Source organism: Neltuma alba, unplaced genomic scaffold (assembly GCF_004799145.2).
Source record: "Neltuma alba isolate B1F8T4 unplaced genomic scaffold, ASM479914v2 tig00012348_pilon, whole genome shotgun sequence".
In the NCBI taxonomy this organism is placed as follows: Eukaryota; Viridiplantae; Streptophyta; class Magnoliopsida; order Fabales; family Fabaceae; genus Neltuma; species Neltuma alba.
In genome coordinates this window covers 252,737-266,465 of record NW_021636857.1, presented here as the reverse complement: position 1 = coordinate 266,465, position 13,729 = coordinate 252,737, and the positions used below count along the sequence as shown (strand labels likewise).

The 13,729-nt window shown below is 32.2% G+C and overlaps 1 protein-coding gene and 1 pseudogene across 1 annotated transcript; one reads left to right on the top strand and one right to left on the bottom strand.

The window, feature by feature from the left end:
- Window positions 1–268: 268 nt before the first annotated feature.
- Window positions 269–3,697, top strand: LOC114726237 (uncharacterized; annotated as a pseudogene).
- Window positions 3,698–5,200: 1,503 nt separating this feature from the next.
- Window positions 5,201–8,935, bottom strand: LOC114726254 (leucoanthocyanidin reductase; the record flags this gene model as incomplete). Its single annotated transcript, XM_028912832.1, has 5 exons — window positions 5,201–5,666; window positions 5,867–6,070; window positions 7,167–7,404; window positions 8,402–8,542; window positions 8,672–8,935. Coding segments are annotated over 5 exons (1,068 nt in total), but the record flags the coding sequence as incomplete, so codon positions are not given.
- Between the last annotated feature and the right edge of the window lie 4,794 nt (window positions 8,936–13,729).

Genomic DNA, 13,729 nt, shown 5'->3' with positions numbered 1-13,729 from the left:
CAGTTTTATTTTTACTTTTTTCTAACTGTTTCTTTCTGTAACGCCCACAAGTCAACAACGGAGAAAACTTCTCTTTGCAACCACCCTGCAATTTTCTTAGAGATACTTTCCGATCATCTTCGCAATTCTCTTCTCTGTCTGAGAATGAAAGAGAGATAGGGACTGTTTTACTCCTCCATTGTTGCCTCTTTTCGCTTTGCATTTTCCTCTCTGTGCAATACGTTTATTGAAATGCTGGTTTGGAGGAGGGTGACGACCTGGTAACTATATGACTTCGTTTCTGGACTTCGAGGTTTCTCTGCTGGTTTTTCCTCTCTTTGTGATTCAGTGCTTGCATGCATGGTTGATATTTGAATCTAATTTTCAAACGAAATCACAGTTACTGAGGCGACCACAACTTGGTTTCTCCACAAATATTGCTTTCCTCCATGGCATACCCTCCAATTTGTTGTAACAATAAAAAAGCTGTGATTTTTCTGTCGCATTCCTTATCCGAGTCAGGTGCAAGTCCTTATAAGTTTGCAGCAAGTCTTTAATCAGAAGCGGACTTTTGGTCTACATCTTAGGTTATAAATACCCTAGGAAGAAAAATACTACCTTCGGTCCTTAATATAAGATCTCGTTTGATTTTTATTTTGGTCCTAAATATATGACCCCAATCCACTTTGTCTCTCATATTTATGTATTTTTTCTCAAAGAAGTCCTTCTAATAATGATAACTTTAGCCAATACGCTTGATTAGCAGGTGTATTTTAGAAAGGACAACACATATTCATTACAAATAACTAACTTAACTTATTTCCTTAATCTTCTCAAATTAGTCAACTAGCTCTTATAATTAGGACTGGAGGTAGTAGAATCCAATTTCCACATCTTTCTTTTTTAATCTAATTGGCAGGTTTATATTTTCACCTCTCTGGCATTTTCATGGTGTTGTGGCTCGAGGTCGCTTTGCCCTGCCTCCTCCTTCAATGCCTCATGAACGCCATGTATGAGCATATAGTTAAAAAGCGTAATCTTCATTGTGAATTGATTAAATTCTTGCAAAGTTGGAAATGGCTTTTTAATAGGATTTCGAAGTAAAACAAATTTTTGGACAGTAGGCTCCTTGTCATGCCATCCCGGCAACTCCAATTGCTTGTTGCTTTTGAGCTACTTCTTTGTGTACATCTTGAGAGCTCTTATGGTAGGAAACACTTCTTGTGGAATAACCATCTTGGATCTTATTGATGATGAATTGCAGCTTCTCTTTTAAAATTTGCTGATTTTTTTAATGCCTTTGATTTATAATTTTTTTCATTGAAATGATGCAGCGGTCAATTTAAAGATAGTTTTTTTTCTTTTTAACCCCTGTTGGCTTTTGAAGTGGCTATTGTGATTGATAACTCCAGATAATTATCATATCCCATCTGCGAGTTTATCAAGACTGCCTACTCTCTTAGTCTTTGCATATTGTTCAACTGGTTCTGATTCCTCCATCTGCTGTCGAAACAGCAAGAGCTTCCATGAAAGAATTGAACTACAAATCATCACATCTGCACAATTTTTATTAAATGATTGATTAAATAGTGTGCTGTATGCTTTTAACAAATCATTTTCTTACTTGGGAAGTGTTATTATAACTTCACAATAAAAGGAGGTTATAATAATCGCTCTGATTAGTTCAGCCCAATGTTCATCAATTATGTTAGTTGCAAGTGCAATTATACTAGTTTTATGCCTTTCAATCTGCTAAGTACTTGCTTTAGTATTAACTAATAAATATATCTTTCCATAGGATGTGCAGGACTTTACTGCCAGTAGATGATGAAAATATGAATAATAAAGAAATATGGGAAATCCTTCCTGTGAGCAGATCATCATTTATTTTGATTAATTAATTGATTGATGAGTTGATCTAAGTAATAGGTATCTATTGCTTGCTCTGGATTTCATATGCTACTTTCTTCAAGGGATTGTTGGTACTTGGTGTTAAAGATCTTTGGTTCCCTTCTTAATGGTTGATATTACCTTACCTTTTTCTCTTGGGACAAAATATAAGCTACAAGGCTTACAGATCATATTTTTAAAATAATGAACTCAATAGAGTATGCGATCTCGTCACCTTGAAACTAAATTAGTAAACTTTGAACTTTTGTTTTCTAGCACATCTGGGTTACAATATCCATGGTCTTGCTTATTGCTGCTACAGTGTCCACTCTTCTTTAAATATGTGGTTAGTTTTTATGTCTGTTCATATTGTTCCCTGGAGATGCACGATAGATCACCAATGAATTGCAGCTTTAAAGCTTACATTGCTCTCCTTCCTCCGAAAAAAACTCAAAAAAGATCTTTTTCATGGCATATCTGGATATGTTGGTTGTTTTATTTTCCCTAAAGCTTTTGGTGGCCTCTCTATATCTGGCAACTATGATGCATGTTTGGGAGAATAAATAACCGCACTTGTTAAATTGTAACAATTTCTCTGGCGTCATGATTGGGAGAAATTAAGAGTTCTGTGTTGCTCTTTGCTGTTCTGCACATTAAAAATATGCCGAGTTCATCTTAGAGATTGAGGAGATATTGAAAGTATGTGTTTTAACTGAAATTATTTCATTAATAATGGGGAAAATAATAAAGAGTGTATTAGCTGTGATGAACCAGACCAAAGGAATTAAATACTGTTGGTATTACGCAGTAAAGAGAGAGATAGCACGTGTGTATTGTATTCACTAACTGGCCCAGATATTACAACTAAGGAGTATTTATAAGCTAATCCCTTTACTAACCACTAATCAGTTGTACAGTTGGAGTGCTTATTCTAACACATGTTACAATTATTAACTAAGACACAACTTGACTCATATCAGTTGGCCATTGAAAAATTAATAATCATTATATTGAACATCGACAAATTGTGCTCCACTTAAGTGGTGATTGAGCCTGGGGTTAAGTCTGATTAAGCCAAAACCGTTCAGTGTTTTGAGTTCACTTCCGTATGCTGCTAGAACTCTGACAAACATTCATAACAATTTTTTTGATCTTGTTGCAGCTAACTTGCCCTCCATGATCCGCAGGTGATGTTGCTACTCTACGCTAGTGGGACTTATTTGTTAACTTTGGGTATAGTATACATATGTGATAAGACTGATGGTATCTGGATTTCAGTGTTCTATCTGACGCCTTTATAAATTGCTTTTTTTCCTTTTTCAGTATTGGAGAGTGCTTTGCATTTCTTACTTCTACAAAGTGGTACAATCCAAGAATTCATGGGAATGGTGAGATTACTGAATCATCACCATTGTTTATAAGATACCAGAACTGGGGTAGCAGTTAAGATGGTCAGCAAAGCAGGTTCTGCATTCAGCAGAACATTGGTGGGCACATTATAAAGATTCCTTTCATTGGTTTCCAAATACTGCTAATTATGCATTTAGAGGTATGATGGAAAATAAAAATCTTTTCAAGAGTTTTTCTTTCCTCATTTCGTGTCCTTTCCGTTTTTAAGGGAAATCCTGCCATTGCCAGAAATATACCATTTCTGACTGTTTTTTCTCCCCTTTTTCTGTTGCAAGGAGCTGGTGTTTTATTTGCTGCTTATAGATTAGTGGAAAAACTAGTACTTTTACTTCACAGTGGAGAAACTTCTCCAAGATACTCAGCTATTGCGTCAAGAGCCCACGATTGCTTTGGTTTCTTGGATCATGGGTCAAGGTAATAATATAATGCCTATTGGATACTCTGGCAAAACAAAAATTATTGGATGCATAAAATGAATATCTTCAGCAGGTTTTCTTCCGAGACAAAACAAACTTCATGTAATGTACAGTTGCCATGTATATTTTGTCATACTTACATTTCCCCATGTCATCATTCATCAGCACTTTTGTCAAAGATCATCAATCTTCCAATTCGTTCATCAGTTGAAACCAGCTTGAATGCGTGTGCTTTATCTATTAATTCATTTATGTTTTGGGTGGTTATCTCTGGCATTGTGTGGGCCTGTGCCTGAGTAATTGCTCTTGTCTTCCTCACAATGTGGTGCAAATGCTGCAACGAAAAGCTGTCATTTTGGCCTCATTATTTTATGGCAAATGTCCACAAAAATTATTGCAGTTGTTTTCTCAAGGAATCTGGCATCTCACAGAGATTCTTTCGTGGCCAAGGGTACCCCACAAAGTTATTGGAGGCCTACCTATTGTATAAACAAGTAGACCTGTGATTTGGAAAACCTTGTCCGATATGGCTGATGTATGCTAGGCCTCCCTTTTGGCAATTTATAGTTGTGTATAAATTTATGCACTCATTTATTCTTATTATTATTGGGAACCATTCCTCCCTCCCCCCCCCCAAAATCGTGCTTGGAAGATGGTAAAGGGACAATTATCTTAATGTTGATTAATCTATCACACTGTTAACGGAGTAACTGATTAATCTATCGGGAAAAGATCCTATGCAGAGTTTGCTTTGAAGAGCAGATAAATGTGGCTCTGCTTCCTTGCAGGTGACTCCTGTTGTTGATTCAATCTTCCCTAGGACCATAGTGAGAAATTCTTGGAAAGATCAAGCTAATCATGAACCCAAAAAAAAAAAAAAAAGTACCGTGCTCAATTATTAGGAAGACCTACATTTGGCAAATGACAAACACGTTTTTGCATAATTAGCATACTTTACTAATCTTTGATAGATTAGGAGTTGAAAAAATTTGACCATACTGTGTTTGTTTGAAGAAACTTACCATGTCTTCTTCTGAAATGATATGTCAAGATTTAAAATAGAAGCTAGAAGATAAAGTTGCATTATATAAGTTAACAAATATGTCATCTTTTAACAAGTAAAATTTCCAGCTGCTACCTTCCTTTTCGAGAATGATTTTCATTTTTCTTTTTTTTACTTGACAAGCATTCCATAATCATCTTATCAATTATCATTACCCCTGTTATGACCATTCCATTGTATAATTCCGGAAAGTTGGGTGAATAGGCAATCAACTCCACTCCCCTCCCCTCCCCTCCCCTCCCCTCCCTCCCTGTATAGTGTAATCCTGCGATCACTTACAGAATCAGACTGGATGATATATTATCTCTCTCTTCGTTGCTAATTGGTTCACTGTCTTTATGGCTCCCATGCAAGGCTATTTTGTCTGCTTCAGATCCCATGGTCCAAACCTGAACATTCGATGATATATATAGATATATATATATATATATATACACTGATATTCATTGGCAAAAAAGGAAAAAGATAGTGATATTCTGGTACGTAGATCAGCTCCAGTACAGTACGAATATACAGCAGCTGTCGGTGACATGTTATTACGAATTTATTGGGCTTACTGCAGGATATATAAGACACCAAGTCCATACATACGTAACATAGTCTTATTAATAACATAAAGTAGTAAAGATAGCTGTGCTTCTGATGAATTTGTGGCTCCTGCAAGATCTAATTAAGGCCATAATCAGATCATGAGCGAGGCCGGCTCCGACTTCTCTCCGAATGAATCTTGTCTGGGATCATCCGGGCGAAATCGTCGTAGCAATCCTCCAAGCTCCTGAAAGTCTCATCAGGGTAGAGATTTCCAATGTCGACGTCGTGAGGTCCCTCTGTGGGGAAGTTCAGTTGACAACCTTTGATGAAGATGTCATGGGTGAAGGATGCTACGACACTCCTGGGGATACGATTCTCTGCAGAGTTGCACATCAAAAAAAGTAATACAAGAAACGTTAGAATGAAACGACATATGTTGCAGCGTCTGCTTTTTGTACTGTGTTTCATATGAGCTCGCCTCATGTTGTCTTTAGATTTTTTTGGTTCTGAGCTCTCCTAGTAACTAATAATGAAGTGAAGATGAAAGTGCTTGATGTTGTTGAGAAACTAAACGAACCTGCAGCAACAGCAAGAAGATCATCTTCAGAGACTGTGACTCTGGGGATTTTACGTCCAACTTTAGATTCCCACAAAGAAGCAAGCTCGTTGGTGCAATAGAAATTGTTTGGTGGTCGAAAATGGACATTCTTGTTCAGGGTTCTGACATCATCGGCGGCCTTAATGCTGAATTTTCCAATATCCGCTCCATCAACAAAGTAAGCTGTCCATGTATAAGCAAACCAAGCTCTTCACAATCTAGCGGTTGTTAATCTTCTTTGGTTTTTTTTTTTTTTAAGGCATAAGGAAAAGCCTTTTAATCTTTAATATGGTTTTGAAAAACATTATCTTTAGAGGAATCCAAGGATTAAAGTGAAGGGTCCCCATCATCGTTATAATTTTAACTTATTATAATTTTGGTTAAAATTTAATTTCTCCTAATTTGTAAATCGATAAATCATTTGGTCTATTATGCCAGAATTTAGATAAAACTAGGTGCTCCACAACGTCATTATGATTCATTCAGACAGAATAATAATGAAAGCTTGGTGGGCCTATGGGTGGTTTGATCCTTAATAAAAATGTCATAGTATAAAAAGAAAACTTGTTGTATTTGTGTATATATCTAAGGAGAAAATACAATTAAAAAAAAGTAGTGGGGAGCAACAATAATTAGGATATTCCATCTTATAGTATAATTCTCCCCTTCTTGATGATTTATAGCAATTTAGACCTAACATTTTTTTTTTTAATCGCAATTCACACTCATTCTATCTTAACTTTACATTTAAAAAAATCTTACAAAAAGTGTTTGATGTCATTTCGGTAACAAGGACTTGATGATTTAAAATTTCAATTTGTGTCTATATAAATATAGTAAAATTAAGCGGGAAGATTAGCCACGAGGCACTTCCTTAAAATAAAGTTGAGAATTGGAACTTGAAATTAGAAAGAAAAAAGTTCGACTGCAAAGTTATCTCTGATTAAATTGGATAATATTAAATATTAAATAATTTCAAAAACACGCTAGGAAAAGTGTACTTTAATCTTTTTACAGTTTAACAAAGGGACAACGACAAAAAAAAAAAGCTGGAATTTTGTAAATGCCAATGTCAACAAAAATTTGTTGTCATTTGAAAATTTAAACTTGTCAATACCAAATAAAGTTATGTTATCAAATCTGATTTAGGATTTGTAATTTTTAGTTTTTTTTTATCATTCTCTCTTTAACGAATTGTCTGGTTATAAAAAAAAAAAAAATTCTCTTGCATGTGATTTTCTCTCTGTTCAATCATAGAACAAGGGTCAGATTGAGTTACCTTTGACGGTGCCATCACCGTAGATGTGCAAAAGATCCAACGGTGGCGGGTGATTGGCAGGATGACAGTTATCGTAATATGGCCATGAGGCAATAGAATTGCAGCAAATGTAAGTGTACGGGATTCCTGCCTGTTCCACCATCCTCCTCACCTTCCGCTTCTGTTCATACATTTGGAGCCCCGGTTCCACCGGATCCGCCCGGTCCACGTCATGCCCAAACTCCGAGGGCAAAAATCTCTGCAACCCCAATTTCAATTTCATATTTAAAAAAATAAAAATCCCTCTTGTTATTTTTATTTATAAAATAATTTATCATCGTAATTATCTCCATCATTTTTTCATTATCTACATAAATAAATTTTCTTAAATATTAAAAAAAATTTTGCCAGCGTTCTTAAATATTAAAATATTTGTTATTATTTAATATTTAAACTGTTTCAGATGTATTTAATGAAAAATTCAAAAATATTTAAAATTATTTTGTTTAATAATTTATTGTTATTCTCCATTATACCATTAAAAATTTAACTTATTTAATGGTATAATGTTAATATGATTATCTCATTGTAATATTTAATTTAATTTTAAACATGATACATTTTGACATAGGATAAAAATATTTTAGTCACTTAAATATTTACTTATTTTTTTTATTTTTGTTTTTTCTTGTCCATCCAAATAGGAAGAGTGTTCACGTTTTCCTTCTGATTTTCTCGTTTCTTGATTTTCTTTTCTTTTATTATCTTTCGTCCCAATCTTTCTTTCTTTTTTTTTGATACAATCCCAATCTTTCTTTCTATCCATACATAAATTGTCAAATCTGAGAAAAGGACATTTCCCCAAATCGAAATGTCGTTTTGGAGCCCAAAACCGAAAAAAAAAACACACACACACACACACGCACCCCCATGTCATGCCGTTTTCAGATGGAACTGCTCAATGTTTCTTATTCGTAACTTGTTTATCTTATTTAATTTCCGCTGTCTTTTTCACATTAAATAAAAGAAAAGAACAGAAAGGCGTGCAAGTCAGTTACGTTTCAGAGACGCTGGATGAAGTGCTTCGAACATTTGTCCTCCCTCTCTACCGTTCTATCCTCCCAACGGTTATAATTGTATTAAAAAAATTTATTTTTTAATTTAAATTTAAAAAGGCCAAAAAAAAAAGGAAAAGGAAAGAAAAGAGAGATTTTTTTTTTTGGTCCAAGGAAAGAAAAGAGAGATTAAGATAATACCTTAATAGTTTTGACAGATTTGATGGCCTCCACAAGGCTGAGCTGATCAAGAATAGCCGCGCCTCCGACCACCGATATGACAATCTCTATTTCATTCTCTTTCAATATCTTCTCCATCACTTCCTTCTCTTTAATCGATCCCTATATCAATAATATCAACCCAAATTTTGAACATTATTTCTGCTATTTCATTTTTTATTTTAATTATTAATTATTTGTATATTAAATAAATTTTAACAGAAAACAAAAAGTGTGGAATATTTTACTCACATGAACGATGGTGGCCCCTTTCTTATGGAAGGCTTTCACGAGGTCGGCCTTGGGAGGGACGAGGGGTTCCTCACGTACGAGCAGAAAGGTGGGGTGGCCGGCGCCAAGGCTGGCCTCCGCTAAGAACTGACCGATGAAACCCGTCGCGCCGACAATGAGCACCCGCCTGGTTGTGGCGGCGACGGCGGCGGCAGTAGGGGAGTGGCTGGTGGCACCGTCATCTCCAACCTCGTACTTTGCTTTGCTTGATTTACAGATATATTTTTAATTTTTTTTAAGGCGTGAGGCTGGTGCGGCTGGGAGCAAAATTATGAGGAAGATTGTCGTTTATATAGGGCTCGAGACCCCGAACGACAAGTTTCAGCTACTCTTCAACTTCGCACGTGCCAAATTCTAACTCTTTTTTTAATTATTGATTTATTTTCAAAAGGTTTAATAATGAACCGCATTTAATATTTTTATATTTTTAATACTCTATCTGATCCGTAATACCCCTCTACTCATATTTATAAGCCATTTTAACATGTTTTATTTAAAATTTAATAATTTTTTAATTTTATTCCTAATTAATATACATTATACCTCATAAAAAATAAAATCAATACAATAATAAATTAAAAATAAAATTATTATGAAAAAATTTTCTGACAACAAATTTTCTTCTCTCTCTATCATATAAATAGATTAGAGGAGTATAAGAAGTTTGTTAATTTTTCTCACATACCAACTTAAATTTACTCATGATAAAAATTTCTTACTTTACCCTGGAAAAAATGATAGCGTTGCATTTAGTATTACACTTTTGTTCTCTCTCATCTCTCTCTTATATTTAACGGGTTAAAGTGAAAAAAGTTATACTAATTATTTTGACAATATTTTATATTTTGAATTACAATTTTCTTCTAAGTATAGGCATGTCCTTTTTTTGGGGCGAGGAATGCACTTAATTTTTTTATTTTTATTATTATTATTATTATTATTATTATTATTATTATTTTGCATTATGACAATTTCATCGTATGTGAGATGTGAGCGTCACGTGGCTTTTTGAAAATTTTAAAAATTAATGAATAAAAGGGTACAGGTAAAAGTAGCAAGGAGTTTATTGTCTTGTCTCCAAATTAAAGAGCCGCGTAAATTGAAACAACTCATTTAAGGCAAAGATTATTTGTAAATAAATGAATTGAGTGAATTTTATGGTGATAAATTATCCTAACCACTATTTTTTTTATACCACCAAAAAATCTTAACCACTAGTTCATCGAGGGAAAAAAAGATTTCCCCAGAATATTTCTTTTCCAAAAACTCCCCTAAATTTTAAACTATATGTAAATAGCCCCAAAAAACTTCCGTAGATTTGCAATTTGCACAGATAACTCCCATGCTGCCAATTATTTCATATTTCATTGACGGACTATTTGTATCTGGAAAAAATATTTCATTAACGGACTATAGTGTGTGTTACTCTCCTCAAACTTTAAATTATATGTATACAACTCTTCTAAATTTTAAATCACGCCAAAGAAACCCCGATGATATTATGCCCTTTAAATAAATAAAATAGATAAACCCATGATAAAAGAATTATTTACATAAATATAAAAAGTAACAGAATTTACCGTAAACACTTTTATGCATGTAACTCAAAATTGATGTTATGTACTCCTTCCGTGATTAGTTGAATTATGAACTAAATCTTATATTAAAAGTTGAAAATTGTTTAATTTATAAATTCTAAACTAATAACTTCCTTTTAAGATACATCCCTCTATTTCTTATTATAAGAGATAATTATGGATTAGCATATTCATTTTTATAAAAAAAAACATTTAGAAATTGTCTCAATTTTTATTTGTTGATTTCTCATGTCTCCCCTATTAAATTGCTCACATTACTTATATTATTAAAATTTATTTGCCACATATTCTCTCTACAACATATATTCTTTTTTCCACATAAATAAGGCTATTTTTACATATTTATTATTTTTAACTAATTTTAACCAACATTTCAGATAACATAATTTAGTTAATTACTCCTTTTAGTCCTTATTATACCCTTTAAATAACTAATTCACGAATAGCGAATAATTAGTTAAAAGAAATAAATCAGTTAGAAATATAATTTTGTTGTCAAATATACTCTTATAATAAATTAGAAAAAGGATGAAAGATAATGAATGGTGAAATATGATAGGAGAGTATGACATGTGAGAGAGAATAAATAATTAAAGGTAAAATTAAAAAAAAATAAATATTAAGACAAATTCAAATTGAAACTTATAAAATGAACCACACCTCTCTCTAAATTTAAAGTTTATATATAGAATAAGAGGGATTATTTTTTATAAAAAGGAAAGGATAGATTAATAAACTTTTTAGGGAGAGGTGCTTTGAATTCTAAGCAAGGCAAGGAACGTAATTATTAAAAAGTGTCAATAATAACACAGCAAATAACAAGTTCTATGGTAACAAATGATAATTGCTTATTTATTATGGGGATTTCCTAGTAACTATTTTTTTTATTAGGACCTCATTGTAATTCTCTTAATTTCTCATTTGTCTTTTTTGCCAGCTCCTAATTTCTTATCACTCCACTCATTTATAGTCATTAAATGAAAATTAAGGATCATTAATAATTATTTTGAAGCGTGGCTGTCACATGGTCACTCGGCTTTTTAGATTGACTGGCAGTTGGGAACTATATATGGGGAATAATATTTTCATCCTTTTAATAAATTATAATTATAAACAATCGAACTATGTGTAGCAAAAAAATCAAGCTCCTATATAAATTAAGTAGTGGGTTAATATGAGCTAAAGAGAATAAATACATAAGAGTTGTGTTTTTTAAAGTATACCTTTATTTGATGAAGAAGTAGAGTAAGAGAAAATAATAAACAAATATGAGAAAGAATAAATAAATAATAATAAGACAATGTTTACATCAAGTTATTTATATTTATTAAGTAAACCTTTTCAATTAGGCATAGTGATGTGTTATATTTTTAAAATATTATCATTTTATTACAAATTAACACGGAAAAAATAGTATTTGACATAATAAATATAAAAAAATTTAATTTAATTATTTTTTGAAATAACGAGATGAACATATAATGGAGGTAAAAATAAAAAAATAAAAAAATAAATTTTAAACATATAAGAAAACAATTTAATTAGAAAATTGCAATTTCTAGAGAGAATGAGGGAGAGAGATTCAATAGTGTAAGCGTTAATCAATAATTCGGAGGGGGGAAACGAAGATGGCCACATAAAGGTATTGACCTTTCCGAGATATTTTTTCCCTGAGCCCCCTTATCCTGAGGTCTACGTGTCACCAAACCAACCTAAAAGGAAATTTAAAAAAATTATGATAAAAAGTGTGGGATATATTTTTTAGGAATATTAATAATATGATAATTAAGAAAAATCGGCCGTAGCATAACTCCTTTAATAGCGATTTCGATGTGAGATTGGCGTTGCGTCTCTTGCCAAAGAAAACGTAATATTAAATTATTACTATGATAATTAATTCCACAAATGTTACAAACTTCCAGATGAATGAATCCGCTGTGAATAGCGTAAATTGAGCCTAATGCTATACAAAAATTGCAATTTAATAAATTGAGGACAAAAATACAACTTCACTCCTCCAATTTTGCATAATTCTTATTTTCATAACTAAGATTCTATTTTTACAAATTCTGTGAGGAAATAAACTATTGTCCATAATCATCAACATCAAGTACGGCTTAATAATTCTTGATAAATGCACTCCCACATATTAGGAATATAATATATATTCGTCAAGAATATCCTTTGAGGTTAATTAATTTCCAATAAAGATTATTAAAAAACGAATCTTACGTTTTCCAAGGTTCGTTCTTCAGTCTCCATCATGTTATGTTTTATTGGATTCAGCTCCCTTTTTAATTAGTGGATTAGAATTAAAAAATAATGATAAAAAAAATGTCACTGATCGTTTGGGGGGAATGTCCTCCGCAAATACAGCATGATCATGAGGAATAAATGATACTCCTCCGATCCTAATTATAAGACCCAATTGACTTATTTGAGAAGATTAAGGAAGTAAGTTAAGTTGGTTATTTATAATAAATAAGTGTTGTCATTCCTAAAATATCCTTGCTAATTAAGTATATTGGCTAAAACTATCATTATTAGAAGGATTATCTTGGAAAAAAATGCATAAATATAAGAGACAAAATGGATTGGGTCTTATAATTAGGACCAAATAAAAAGTCAAATTGGATCTTATAATAAAGACCGGAGGAGTATATAAATCTTAAACTTAATTGTTAAGTCTCCGAGGTTTGGTTTTCATGTGATCCACTTGCATTGCTTATACTATTTTGATTGTATAAGTTATTTCCAACCTGTTTAATACAGATTTAGAAAAATCTTAAAATTTATTAACTCTTGTTTAAAATTTAATAATTTTTTAACTTTATCTGTATGTTTAATATATGTTTTATGTAAACAAAATTAACATAATAATAAATAAAAGATAAAATTGTATATCTATACAAAAAAATTTCTCAGTACTCTATAAATAGAGTTAGAAAATATCTTCTCTCTCGGCCCTATAAATAGGATCAAAAGAGTATATAATATACTCGTATTTGTTTAATTAATATTTTTATGGTACTTATAATTTTACATTTAAAGTTGGTGGATGTTGACATATATCAGACAAAACAAATCCCTGAACCACAACTTCACGCTAATTCCTCGCAAATATTCAATTTTTTTGTAAGCTGGTTTCTCAAATAAAATAGTTATTTTTAATACAGTGAGATAAAATTAGGGATGAATTCTATTCTATAATTTTTTATGAAAAATATTATTAGCTGAATTAAAATAGGCTAAAGAACTCATCTTTTTCAACCTTTTAAAAATCATTCACTTATCTAGCTCTTGTATTGAGCACCGGGGTAGTAAAAATTAAAAATTAAAATATTAACTATTGGGATTAGGTGTAATAGAAGAAACTACTTTTTCACTGCATAATATGGTTAAGAGAGTATCTATAAAGAAA